General features: G+C 42.8%; 1 protein-coding gene across 1 annotated transcript in view; it reads left to right on the top strand.

The window, feature by feature from the left end:
- The window catches only part of bbg (PDZ domain-containing protein big bang), a 99,151-nt gene that overhangs the window by 26,607 nt on the left and 57,639 nt on the right, over positions 1–14,905 (top strand). Inside the window, exons 4-8 of the mRNA XM_090164224.1 lie at positions 43–2,135; positions 2,206–2,427; positions 2,529–2,840; positions 12,298–12,789; positions 13,219–13,427. Coding sequence (XP_090020350.1) covers positions 43–2,135; positions 2,206–2,427; positions 2,529–2,840; positions 12,298–12,789; positions 13,219–13,427 — 3,328 coding nt within the window. The remainder of the gene's footprint in view (positions 1–42; positions 2,136–2,205; positions 2,428–2,528; positions 2,841–12,297; positions 12,790–13,218; positions 13,428–14,905) is intronic.

The following is a 14,905-nucleotide window of genomic DNA, read 5'->3' as shown; positions in this document are numbered from 1 at the left end:
CAATTTGCGTCGAAATAAACTAATTGATACGTCTTTGAATAGGTGAAAAGGGAATTTATTAGCCACGAGGAGTCGGTGTCTACCAAAAACGAAGGAGCGGAGGACGCCAGGCCGAAATTACCAGCCAAGAAGAAAGGCGCTCCTCCACCCATACCGCCTCGGAAAACCGCCTGCTTAAGTCAGTCGCCCACCTTGAGTTCTTTCGTGAAAGACTTTACTTCCGTAGAAGGTGTTAAAGAGAAAATACAAAGACTAGAGTGCGTTCAGTCGACTAGCTCGACGATAGCGTCCGAGAAGGTGTTAAGAAGGCCGTCGCATCCGCCGCCATTGCCCCCTCGACGACCACGTACCGGTTCCGAGTCGACGTCGGACACGGAAGACGCCGAAAAGACACCGACGTTCCCGGGTGGCTCTCTGAGTATGCGACTTCCGGGCTGGGAAGAGCTGATGCAACGAAGGGCGGAAAGGTTCGTCGAGAATCAAACCAACGGTCTTCCAGCTCAACCCAGCGTTTACGTCGACTTATTCGCTGAGGAAGACGACAAGCGCGGCATCGAGTCGGAGTCGGACGACACGGGAAGCTCCGTCTCCACGGTCATCGAAAAGTTCTCTCGGGGCAGCACGGCCAATTCCAGCTTCTCGGAAATCCATCACGGCTCTTCGTCGGTTCCCCAATTCGATCTCAAACAAGTACTCAGCCCCTTCGAACAGTTAGAAAGAGAACTGGACGAAGCCGCTCAATCCGTGATGGTGGCCGATGAGAGCGACTCACTCATTCGTAATACTCAGACCGCTTCCGACAAAGTGGACATCGCGATTCTTCCGCCGGAATCGTTCCAAGACGGCGCCCTTAACATACTGGCTGCTAATTCCTTCTACAAAGCTGGAAATTCACCTATTTCTCCGCCCGGAGATTCGGGCTTCGCCGAGGACCTCGAAGACGAGGAAGAATCTGAGATTACATACCACGAAACTCCACTTATCTTTCACGGAGTGAACGAAGAATTAACAAAATCCAAAATCGAATCTCAACAAATAGAAATTAACGACGAAGATCTGAAAAACGATGGTCTTTCGACTGACAACGAAGAATTCGTGGATTCCCCAGAAATACTCGCCCAGAATCGAGAAACGACCAAGAATTATCAAAATATCGAAGTTTTTGTCGACGATATTAGTCGGACAAACCAGGACTACGTCAACATCAAAGGAACGACGTCTGAGGACGAAAACGAAGAGTACGTAGACGGACCGATGGATGCCGAAGCGCAGAAATACACGGTCGAAATGGAAACCGCGCCACCAGCCGTTCCTCAAAAACGAGAAGTTCCCAAACCACCACCAGTCCCACCCAGACTGTCCATTCCGAAAACATCTCGCAAAAACCATGACAAAACTACGGTCAACGCGATAGTCCCGCCGAAAACCCCGGACCCGAAAGAAAAACCCAGGGCTGCCAAAGTGATCCCGACATCGTTACTGGAACCAACGGTTGTAGGTGCCATAGAAAAGAAACAACCGACGGTCCAGGTTTCCCCGGATCGATCCAGGAAGGCCGCCTTCAATAACACACCCAAAACGACGGATGGGGTCAAACTTAGGTCAAAAACTCACTCTAAAGAAAACTCGACGGGTCGTAGACCACGGTCTCTCATTCTCTCGGACACTTCCAAGTCTGCTTCGGACCATAACGTGCACTCGAGACCAAGATCGTTGTCTCTAGAGGACGCCGAGGGTACGCTAATGTCCAGACTTCAAGAAATTGCGTCTCCGGCAATGTCTTCCGCGTTACCATCCAAAATACCTCGACCCACATTCTTAACTTCGCCGATAACGTCTCTGGAACGCGGCCACTTTACTTTCAACGAGAGGTCATCGAGCGCCAGCGTCTCGAGGTCAAATTCGTTGACCGCCATTGACAAGGAGCCAACCTCATTGCCATCAAGTCTCAACGGGGATCGAAAAGGTGTACTACTTAGCAGGAGCGAATCATTGCGAAGCTGTACCGTCGAAGCTACCGAAACAACAATCACTAAAATTGTCAAGGGCAAAGATAACAGTCTCGTGCTTCAACAGAACACGGTTACGGAGTGCAAAGGCAACGACACCAGAACCGTTAGGTCCTCATCATCTAGGTAAACAACAACATTACCGAGAATAATTCAATTTCCTAAAAATGAAATATTGGTATTTTTTTAAAAACAGGTTCGGATTTGTGGAGAAAACGGAGGGTCGCCGCGTCAATTTCTCCAGATCGTCTTCGAGTCACGCGAGAATTAACGGCGCCCATAAGAACAACGATACGAGCAGCTGCAAAAGCAACGAAGGCTCTAAAAAGAAGCTGGTTAGGAGTCACTCGGCGCAGGGAGAGCTGGGTAGACGCTCCAAAGACGAACCCAAAGAAGCCAAGAATAAGAGAAATGAGATGTACGGGCGTGTCCATTTATAACGCACGGAATAAACGACGGATGTTAACGAACTAGAACTACTAATAACGATTTTCTTATTATATATTTTTTTTCAAACAGAGCGAAAGAAAGCGTTGAGTCATGTACGGAACCTTTAAAAACGGCTTGGAGCGACTCCGATAAGAAACGGCGCGCCGCCAAAGAATCAGAAACGGATGCGAAACGGCAAGACAAAGAAATCCAGCAGGGCCCCCTCTCTCGCGTCGAAACTTCGAATTTCGACGCTCAGGACGAGGATACCGCTACTAAATTGAGGGACACCTCGACGACAACTGATCCCCGAGTGTCCAACCATCGAGACGATTCTCGAGCTCTTCTGACCAATGACGAACGAGTCGAAGAAAACGTAGAAAACGCCGAAATGGAGCGAAAGTGAGCCAACTATTTCCCATTTTTCTCCATCAAATATTTTCGCGACCCAGAAATGTCGGTGGGGAAAAATCGGCGACATCCTCTCTCTCAATGAAATTCGAGTCGCCGCTAATTTGTCAGTGAAATTCGTCAAAATTTGCGCAATGGTTCTGAAGGGGAAAGTATTTATTTGGTTGACGTGATGAACGAAGCGTTACATTCCGTAGAAACGGTCGCTCTTTTCCTTATTTTTGCGTTCTTTAAAACTGGATGTAATATGTTAAACGTTCCCCGGCAGCTAGCGCCTCAAAGCGACTAGAATCGGAAACATATTTTTTTTAGTTTTTCCCCTTTCGACTGTGACGCGAAACTAAACACTCGCTTTTAACCCTTTGGTATCCGTAGAACGCTATAAATTAGTGGCGGGTCGTATTTAACGCCAAATTTCTCGCCTTTCCGATGGAATGCGCCTTTTAAAAGGGTTTTTTTTCTTCTTATCCGTTGGGTGGTCGTTCCGAGAAGCGACGTTTCTTGTTTAAAAAGAGGGCTGAGGGATCCAAAAAATCCGTTCCGGTTGCGCAATAGCGTCGAAGCAGGCCCTCAACCTTTGTTTATACAATTGCTTCGGAACCACACATATAAGGGGAATTATTTCCAAGAAGGTTTTTCAAATTGGGCTAAATATTCCTCGGCTGAGATCGAGAGAGGAATAAATACAATTCGGCAGGCCCAATTATCGAAACTAAATGACACTTAACCTCCTTTTGTCAGTGACGAATTGACACTTTGAAAGGAGCGGGAGAGAGGTTCGGGGTCTTTAGCCAATGCAGCGAATCAATCGAGTGTGAAAGGCCTAGTTTAATCGAAACGCGCAGATTGGATGGGAGCAATCAAACATTTCAAAGCGTGAAATGCCGCTACTGTCGAACGACGATTTTTTGGAAGGAAAAAGGATATCGGGTCAATAGCCCCGCCGCCACCGCTACCTCCCAAAAACACCAGCGCTACGAATGACTTTCGCTAAGTTTCTGGAGAATGGAATCTGGACGTCTTTTATTTCTAATTAATTTGGAATCCCAGACGTAAAAGCCCAGATATTCTCGAGATCATAAAAACCCACACAATATAAGTTCAGATATCATATAAACTCAAAGATCTTATAGATCACAGATATCCTGGAAACCCAGTCGTCATATAGGTTCAGACATCACACAAACCCAGAGATCATAGAGACCCCAGTCGTCATATAAGTTCAGAGATCATAGAGACCCCAGTCGTCATATAAGTTCAGAGATCATAGAGACCCCAGTCGTCATATAAGTTCAGAGATCATAGAGACCCCAGTCGTCATATAAGTTCAGAGATCATAGAGACCCCAGTCGTCATATAAGTTCAGAGATCATAGAGACCCCAGTCGCCATATAAGTTCAGAGATCATAGAGACCCCAGTCGCCATATAAGTTCAGAGATCATAGAGACCCCAGTCGTCATATAAGTTCAGAGATCATAGAGACCCCAGTCGCCATATAAGTTCAGAGATCATAGAGACCCCAGTCGTCATATAAGTTCAGAGATCATAGAGACCCCAGTCGCCATATAAGTTCAGAGATCATAGAGACCCCAGTCGCCATATAAGTTCAGAGATCATAGAGACCCCAGTCGTCATATAAGTTCAGAGATCATAGAGACCCCAGTCGCCATATAAGTTCAGAGATCATAGAGACCCCAGTCGCCATATAAGTTCAGAGATCATAGAGACCCCAGTCGTCATATAAGTTCAGAGATCATAGAGACCCCAGTCGTCATATAAGTTCAGAGATCATAGAGACCCCAGTCGTCATATAAGTTCAGAGATCATAGAGACCCCAGTCGCCATATAAGTTCAGAGATCATAGAGACCTCAGTCGCCATATAAGTTCAGAGATCATAGAGACCCCAGTCGCCATATAAGTTCAGAGATCATAGAGACCCCAGTCGTCATATAAGTTCAGAGATCATAGAGACCCCAGTCGCCATATAAGTTCAGAGATCATAGAGACCCCAGTCGCCATATAAGTTCAGAGATCATAGAGACCCCAGTCGTCATATAAGTTCAGAGATCATAGAGACCCCAGTCGCCATATAAGTTCAGAGATCATAGAGACTCCAGTCGTCATATAAGTTCAGAGATCATAGAGACCCCAGTCGTCATATAAGTTCAGAGATCATAGAGACCCCAGTCGCCATATAAGTTCAGAGATCATAGAGACTCCAGTCGTCATATAAGTTCAGAGATCAAGGAGACCCCAGTCGTCGTATAAGTTCAGATATCACACAAACCCAGAGATCACAGAGACGGTGAGAGACCCCAGATGTCATTGAAACATTTGAGGTTAATGCTAACCAACGGTGAGAAATTCTTGTAAAGGCCACCAAAACTTTGATTAGGCCAACTGCTCCTCGATTCGCCAATTGACTCCCTTATCCTTTGGTAACGTATCTGACCCACACATCGTATAAATCCAGAGATCACGTAGAAACCCCAAAAATCAAACTAAATAAGAAATCTACTGAATTCATTGTTCACGTCAGTTGCCCAAGAACATTTACGCAAAAAGTTCGCAACGCAGATACCAGATATGAAAATGAAACCTTATGTTTAAATCACCAACACTCGAGATTTTTGAACCATACGAGTCGATAAAAGTTGCGAGGGCTCAAACAGAAAAGGGGTTCGGATAACATCGTAAGACGTTTGAAGACAATAGACCCACGATACGCTTGCCATGATTACCAGCATGGCGGCCATAGCCAAAGGTACAGCGTGACGTCATGTTGTCAAGTTCCTATAGGGGAGTTACGCGGGATTTCGCCGGCAACCCGTCGTAGTCTATCTCGCGGTTATCATCGTTGATTACTAATAAAACGAATGAACACACACATACTGGGCAGTCTTCGCAAATTGAAATTCAGAATGTCAGCGCGAGTGATGGACGAGGGAAAAGCGCGCTGGTGGAAGGCCCAACCTACAACAGCGCGCGGGGAGATGATAATCGAAAACTACCCGAATTCTGGAGCGAAACTTTTCAACGATACTGGGAGAGAAATATAATTAGCATGGGAAGCGATGGGAAACTATGATGAATTACCCGACATAAACGGAGATTGCGTTCAATACGAATAGAATGGGGACGGTAAGGGTCCATCCGCGGAACAAGCGGGGACGCTCGAGCCTTTTTAACCCTAATACGTCTTCATCTTTTATAAACGAGCTCGTCTCCCGCATCGCGCGATCTCATTCCCCTTTTCTTCTTACACGCGAACCTAACGCGAAATTATCATTATTATTACTTTAGTTTAAAGGGAGTTTATACTTTAACGATATGCGGGATAATTTGCCCTCTGGCTGTGGAGGAAAAGGGTTCACTATCGCCGCCCTGGTGTCATTTGCCTACATTACGGGCCGTAAAATAAAGGATTACAGTTCCTTCAAAGATGTCGGAGGAAAATAAAAACGAAACACTTCCTCGTTGAAAATTCGCCCGTTTAGATCAAAGTTGGCGTTCTCTCTTTATCTTTTGTCTTATCGACGTTCTATTTTTAGTCACTTTTGGAAACGTTTCTCCCTAAACAGACAAAGGTCACGACCCTTTAAAAGAATATTATAACGCGACATTTTAATGGGGTAATCGTGGAACACGACCGTCGATACGCTTCAGTAATATAGTTGCAAAATGAGTTTGGAAAAATAATTAACTTTTTACTTCTTAATCTATCGCAACAAAGTCTGCAGTATAAAACCTTATTAATCGAAAAATCGTTTTTCTAACACAAGCTGCAACATATTTTTAACGTAACTAGCGCCAATAACTCCTAGCTTCTGTTAAACCTGGCGGCCAAAATGTGAGATTCGTTGATTCAACTTATATACAATGTGTTTTAAAAGATTATGCAAAAAGTTGTAGGGGGTCAGTTGAGAAATATGCCTGTTTTTTAAATTTTCCTACGATGAGTTAAAAGAGCGCCAGAGAGCTTTTTTTTTTATTATTGTGAGGGGTGGGACAATACAGTCCGCTCGTCCACTTGATTAATCAGGTGCGAGATGTGTTACGGCCGAGGGGCTGTAATCGGTGTACAGAGCCGTACCTTTGACTGTACTAATGGGATTACGCGTAATCTTTGAAGTCCCTGCCTTTGGCAGTACTAATCTAAGCGTAATCCGGTGTACAAACTTTCTAAGAGTGGCTAGCCCCTCGGTTACGGCCACGCCAACGGGGGGATACTTGGGGATAGGGTTGGGACACCCGTGGCGGAAGTATGACAACCACCCGATGGGGGATTAGTGGTCGTCCTCACACGGCCTTCCACAAACTCTGCCTCTCGGCGCCTGGGATTACAGGAGTGAGCCACTACTCCCGGCCGCCAGAGAGCTTCAAAGTGTGGCCTACTAGCCCCTGGAAGTAGACTGCAACAAGCGCAGGGACTCTGAATACTGTTTAAGTTTACTTTTTTACGCTGGTTACCTTGATTGGTTTACAAAGTCCTTTTTTTACCTATCACACGAACCCAAACCTTAATGTTCGCGTTTTCCTGCTGCTTGGTTTTGCGCTGGTGGCAGCTTACCTCCAGGGCCTAGTAGGCCAAACTTTGAAGCTCTCTGTTGCTCTTTTAACACATCGTAGGAAAATGGGGAATAAACAGGCATACTTCTCAACTCCCCCCCTACAACTCCTTAAAATGTTTGCATAATCTTTTGAAACACCCTGTATATGGAACTTCAAACTCCTTTTAAGAATTAAAACACTCGCCCATTTTCAGCCTTAGATTATCGTTATCCTGTTACAAACGGCGTAGGTTTTCGAAGATAAAGCAGCAATTTAAGATTACCGCGAGCGTCACTTAACAAGAGTAAATTTAAAATTGCCATTAAAACATTTTCCGCGTGAAAACCTCTAAATAACTCCTCCCACGCCCTAATAAAATCAAGTAGGTTTCTATTAAAGGCCTCTCGATATTTTGGAAAGAAGATTTGTTTTTACACGGACAAAGGGGCGCAACCAAAGTCTAATTTTTCATCTTTGCGCAATTTGCTTTTCCGCCCATACCGAGAAGGTCTTTTGACCCTGGAACCATAAATTCATCGAGAAAAGCGTCTAATACCGGGAGACAACGATCGTGGTACGCTGGGGAAGAAGGAAATAGGAGAACGTACGGTATGGGTTACGTCAATCAACCGCGGGTAATCCAAACCAATCTCTATTACTCAAAAATTCCCAAATCACTCTGTCTTTCAAAATCTCTTCATCCGACGTCTTTTTAACAAGAAAACCGCATTCTACAACCGCTCAAATCCTGTATATAAGTTCAATAAGTACAACCCAAAAAACGTAATTTGAAAACAGACGTAAAATCCATTGGCATATTGATGTATTGTTTGGCTAATAAGTGACAGTCGGAGACTCGGAGCAACGAAAAAGGGTGAAGTCGTGTCATCGACTTACCATTGCCTACAATCTTTAACCGACATACAATGATCTTCAATAGATGTCTTTATTTCATTCATAAATTATCATTTTCTCAACAAAAAACTAAATATCACAATATAAAGACGCTACCTAAGATCAAAAGTCAAGCAAGTAAAAAATAATAATTTTAGAAAAACGACATTTTAGTATTATATCTAAAATAATCGCAATAATAATCTAACAATTGAAATGTACCAAAAAAAGGTTAAGTAATGAGTCGGTTTGTTTCGAATTTCGTTAAAAAAAACACTCGACTCGCTTTACTTTGGCTTTCAGGTAGCGAAGTGTAAAAATTACCTATTTCGATGTGATTAATATGAATAGTAGTATATATTTTTTACGAGGGAGGTACAGAAATGAAAGATTTACCTTCGCAAGTTCAAGGTAGTGATAAAGGCGGCGTTGTGGATACCATACAAAGACTTAACATTTATCGTCCCCTGTATGACTCCACTATCCATCTGTAATAGTTCGTCTATACGACGTATTTGAAATCAACGGGAGCCTACGTGTTTCCACCGAAAGACATAAGAGATATTTATCTTATAACGGATATATTACATACTCCCTATACTAAGGATATTTTCGACCCATAGTGACTCGCCAGTAAAGTCCTTGACCCCGCTACGGTCGAAGTTGTCAGGCGGTGTTCAATTCCAGTAGGTGACTACCTGGTGGGCTAGGCTCGGAATTTTAAAGTATAACAACCCGATGGGACGGTTTTTGACTCTTGAGTGGCATTCAAAATGTTCCGGTAAAGATAAATTCCAGCAATGGCTCGCGATACGGACTACGCCCTGCAACAATAACAGCACCCAAGAGTGGATAATAATGAAATACGTGCCCGCAACCGTAGTCAATCTTCGTTGACCACGCCAAAGTTACTTAATCAACTCGACGGTTTATATTTCGTCGTACTGCTTCGACTAATTGACGAAGCTAAAATTAAATAAGCGCGCGCGCGCGCGTGGGGGAGGGAGTGTTTTTTTTTTTGGAGTGCGCCACTTTGTCTTATCACGGGTGCAAAATATGACGGTTGCCCTTTCCGAAATAGCCTTCATTTATTTGGGGCGAGAAATGGATGGAGAAGGCGAGGACAATCTCTTGAACTTGCGAAATTAAAGAGTGCAACGCCTAGTATACCAATTAAGAGAGCGTCGCCTATCGCCGAGCTTCGGAACTAAATTAATGGTCACTTAAAAATATACTAACAAGGAGACATCCCGAAGTGTAACGCACCGATTTTGTTCAAACTCGGGGGATTGGTAGACCTTCATGTATCATGAAAAATCCTAAAGAGAATTTATTCAATGCCATGGCAACGAAAAATGTTTTTGACAACACAAAAAATTTAATTTTCCCATTGAAAATAACATGGGAATCTGACCAATTTTAAGGGTACCCACTGTAAAAAAATTAAAGTTTTGATAATGCTTAAAATAGAAAATATAAATAAAATAAAAATGAAAAAGTTTGAAATTGATTAAAATTTTTACAGGGGGTACCCTTAAAATTGGTCAGATTCCCATATTATATTCAATGGGAAAATTTCAATTTTATGTTGTCAAAAACATTTTTGGTTGCCATGGCAAAACAGTTGCCCATTGAATAAATTCCCTTTACGGTTTTTCAAGTTACATGAAGGACTACCAAACCCCCGAGTTTGAACTAAATCGGTGCGTTACACCTCGGGTCGTCTCCTTGTAAGTAAGGTGGAAAAGAGAAGCTATACAGGGTGATGCGTGTTTTGTGGCGAATGGAATGAAATACGTTTCACTTGTATTTTGTCAAAACGATACCCTTTATGAATAATTTAGGGAAGTGTGGGGAGCGTCGCGCCTGTGAAGACCAGTATCTCAAACCAGTGGCGTAGACAAGCGAGGGTTTCCGGCCAACCTTTGACTGTACTAAATTCCCACCCCCTTCTCGACCCCCTTCTTAACATTCGCATACTTCGACCCCCCTTGACGAATTTCTGACTACGCCACTGTCTCAAACTCAATCTATTGATATTGCTAAATGTTTTCAAACAACGACTTTGAAAAAACTCTTTTTATATATAAATAACATGAAGTGTTGGATACGTAGGTACTGGATAATCATATTTAAAGTGAATTATTTATTCTTTTAAGCTAGTTTATTTATCCGCTAAATAGTCGCTTTATATTTTACAATAGGCATTATTCCATAGTCTACTTAGCAAAAGGAAATCCAGTGGGTAATGAGCTTAAATTACTAGTTGTCGAAGCTAAATTCAAAACCACAATAGACCTTTCTATAAATTCCTAGCTAAACGGGCCAAACACTTTCACATAGACAACTTAGCGCTACTTATTTATTCTTTGGTTTAAAAAAACTCTGCTTATGGTCATTCCTATTAGATTATTATTTTCTTAAGTCGATTTCCAAAATATAGCTAAGGTAGCCTACGTGAAGATAGTATATTTCAAAATATAGTAAGTCCATAACTGAACTATTTACAAAATCAATGAGATATAGTTCATTAACTATTTATAATGGTTTGTATAAAACTATAACCGTTAAATGAGTAGGATTTTGATCAAAAATCCACTATTTATCCAGACAACTAGGTTGGCAGGTTTTCCAGATAATCCTTTTATGAGCCTCCCTGGTTTCGACGCTCTAACGATGACGCCGATTAGAGTGTCGAAACGGCTTTAGTGGCGTTTGAATAAAAATGTTTTTAACTGTACAATAGTGGTTTTGAGCTTAAATGTTAAAATTTTTAGGGTCCATGGTAATAAAATATTTATGTGTTTAAAAAGAAGCACGTGGATTGTCAAATGAAAATTAATTTAAGAAACTCCAAGTTAAAAATAGTTGATATACTTCTCACCGTGGCCTCGGTATTAGGCTTTCCACAAGTTTTGCGTAATCGTTTAAATTCGGTCCATTTGCAAATAAATGAACAAACTGCACGAGCCATAAAACCATCCATTATCATTCCGCTCATGTGGAGAAAGAAAAACAGCGGCCAGGAGGGGGTGGCATCGAGGCAGACCAGGAACGAGTTACATTATCAGCTGCGCCAGCCCAATCTTCCCGCTTGTAGTCCCTTCTGTCTCGGGCTTTCGGGGGTCCTCCCGAATATAAATTGCGCCACTCGAATTAGTTTTTTTTCTCTTATTAAAACTCTCGACGTCGATCCGCTTTTCAAGTGGTCGCCCAGAAAACGCTCCAAGGTCGAACTGAGAAAAAGTTGTTATTGTTTATTGCTGTGGGGGGAAGCGAGGGGGGAGAAAGCGCGACTTGCCAACGACGCCCAGAGATCCCAGGATCCCAAATTGAAAAACCGTTCCCTCTTATCATTCATTTTATTCTCGGTACCTTTTTACTTAAACTACAAAAATGCGGGAACTAATTGCGCGGCGACTCTCCCTCTTCTAGGCTAGTTAACCCACATTTCGTACTAGTATCTCGATAAACGGACCGCTTTTCCTTTGTTACTGGTTCACCTACATTCTTAAAAATTCGGGGATTACATACCCACCTACGAGTCTCGCGAGCGTCAACGCGCAAAATCTCAAATTGAAATATTCATTTCAATTGAAAAACAATGTTAAATTAATGAGCCTCCCAATAACTGTCAGAAACTCGCTAGTCTCGCCAAACCATCCAGTTCCCATTGTTGAAGTAAGAAGCTCCTAAAAGTTATATAAACTTCACCCTCTCTCGAACCGAACGAGAGCGATGAAGTCTTTCAATCGCAAACGGGCGTAATTAATGTTCTTGTTATATAGCATTGTTCGGTTCAAAGGAGCTCGAGACGCAACCGGTTCGATCAATTCGTTTAGAAACGCTCCTGTCATTAATGATGGAAATGATTAACTAGATTTTAAAGACTCGGAAATAATTGGGAGAGAGAAAAAATCTTCCGTTTCAATTTGGAAATTTCGTCATCCGCGCTTCGATTGAACTAGTTGTAATTGCGAAAACTAATTTGGTTTTTTTAGAAATGAAACAGTAACCGCGACACCGTCGTGTTCGACCGAAGCGCGTCCAGTAGACGAGCACATCAAGGAAGCAGAAGTAGTCGCGGAGTCGACCAACAACTCGCGAGATAAATCAGTTCTTGACGTAGACGCCAAGGAACCAGCGACCGAAGACAAAGTAGAAGCGACCTCCAACGAAAGAGAGGCGAAGACCACCATTCCGAGAGAATTCTACGAATCTACGGTGGAGGTAATCAACCCGGCATTCCAAGAACACTACGACTCGTGGTTGGCTAGTAGTTTCCAGAAGAACGGACAAGTGGAACTACAAGGCGAAGTACTTATCCTGGGACCTTCGACGAACTTGGACGATTCTCCGGAGTCCTCGTTACTAGACGATGTACTTCGAACCGAAGAAGAATCTTTGCAATTCAGAGTTGAAGTTGGAATGCCCCAAGACCACAACGCTGGATCGGAAATAATAGAATTACAGCCTGGACAAACTGGCCTCGGGTAAGATCTGGTTTAAAGCCCCTAACTTTAGTAAAAGAGCGGATGAGAACGACCAATTATATTTTAGGATGATAAAATTGGCGAATAAGTAGATAAGTCCATAATGAAAAGGGATAATAAAGCTAAACCCTAAATAAATTTGAAGAAATTTAAAAACTTACTAATAGCTCGTACCGATAGGTCTTCGAGCAAACAAAAACGCGAAACTCGGACCAATTAGATCTTCGAGTGAATAATTAAATTAAATTAAATAAAATAGCCAGAAAATCCAATCGTCAGTACCGTGCGGGAAATCTGGCTCGCGACTATAACACAGAATAGAAAAACTAAGCCTAAATATTAAAAATTTAAAAACGAGTTGCGTAGCAACGGAAAGCCGAATAGGGGGAGAGTGGTGGAGATTAGTATTTTAGTATTAATATATTTTAGGTTTTTTAATCCAACGAGTGTGGACCCATTCAGCGGGGAAAACGGCTGCAAGAGTTCTTTCGCTTGGAACCTGTCTCGGTGGCCGTTGCAAGACGTCCCGGAAGAAGAGGAACCCGTCGAAGAAGAACAAGAGGAACCGCCGCAGTCGGACAACCCTGACGACAGCCTTGGCCCCACCGATCATTCCGAAGTGAAAAATTCTCAAATCGGTGAGTACACTTTTATTTCCCCAGATCGATAAAATAAGTCGTAAGACGAGCGAACGGTACGAATCATTCGCTTTTATTTCGCGTTGAACTAGTCGCTGGCGAGCCGATTGCAACCGCGCGATAAGACAAATATTTAGCTAGTCAATCCAGTTTCGCCGAAAGCGCGGGGAACGTTTGTCAGTCTAATACACTTCTAATTACGCTGATTGGAAACCAATTTAAGAAAGGTACTTAAAACCAAAACTTAAAAAAACAAGCGTGTATAACTAGTAATTAATAATTATTTCCATTGAGTAATATGGGCTAAGGTCTCACGGACTCCGCGGTGGTGCTATATGGTGAGCGCGGTGCAAGGTCGCGCTCTTATGGTAATAAAGGCGGTGGCCACCGATACGCAATTAAATATTTTTCAAAATAAGTAGTTACGCCGTTTCTCGCGTTTAAATGAGCTCCCCGAAGAAAGGGTTAGCGTCTAATTACCTCGGCTAAGTAATAAACTTCTCAATCAGACGCCGAACCCAAACCTATAATCAACACATACACTCGGAATTCCCCTCAGCGCGGAGGGCTATAGGTGAAGACACTTTGCGGGAAGGGTGAGACTTATGGAACCTGATTCGCGTATTTAGAAATCTAATTAAGATTATCCTCTACAAGTCGAAGCTCCGAAAGGGTTAACCTCTTCTCGCCAGTATGAGAAGCTGATTTGGGAAATACTCGTTCGCGCGACGACCCAAAGGTCTTCCTCAATTAAATCACAAATAAAATAGAATGTTAAAGATTGAAAAAAATAAAACACTATGGGTTGAACGGGCTTTTGCGCTTGTTTTGGAGGGTGTTTTATAGTGTTCGGGATTGTTCAAATATCCCAAACTCGATCCGAAGGAACTTGAAATTCGAAGACATACCGATCCACCCTCAATGTCAAAAGGTGATTGGATATTTTTTTTGGTTGCTAAAAATTAACCATTATGGGCGTATATGGATTTTGACTCTTATCAAGCTAGCCGTTCCCTGATGGCGGCTGGCGTCGCGGTCGAAGGCTGCGAGAGGCGCCTAGCCTTAGCCGAGCAAGGGTTCAACCGATGGCGAAGAAATAAAATCATTTATATTAACGAGAGATTCTGGTCGGTCCGGATTCTAATGGCGAAACGAATGAAAATTTAGCAGAACTAATATTTAAACGTCTCTCTTTTTTTTTCTTAATATCGTTTTTAAACTCCTAGAAGATTCGCTCAATTTTAAGATGGAAGAAAATTATTTAAAAGAAATAGCGTATAAGATAGCGACGACCGCGCCCCTGTTGGACAACACCCGAAACAGATAAACCCCCCAAAAATGTTAGTTTCCAACACCAGACATGGATCTGCTTTGAAAGTATTTCGCGATAGTTAGGTGTATTTCTTAACAGCCACATAAAACCACTCCTAAAATAATTCTAACCAAACAAGCCGGCCTGGATAAATATGCAATTTTGT

This window comes from Leiobunum rupestre, chromosome 11 (assembly GCF_980474605.1).
Source record: "Leiobunum rupestre chromosome 11, qqLeiRupe1.1.hap1, whole genome shotgun sequence".
In the NCBI taxonomy this organism is placed as follows: Eukaryota; Metazoa; Arthropoda; class Arachnida; order Opiliones; family Sclerosomatidae; genus Leiobunum; species Leiobunum rupestre.
The sequence above is the reverse complement of the archived record's forward strand: the minus strand, read 5'-3'. Positions and strand labels throughout refer to the sequence as shown.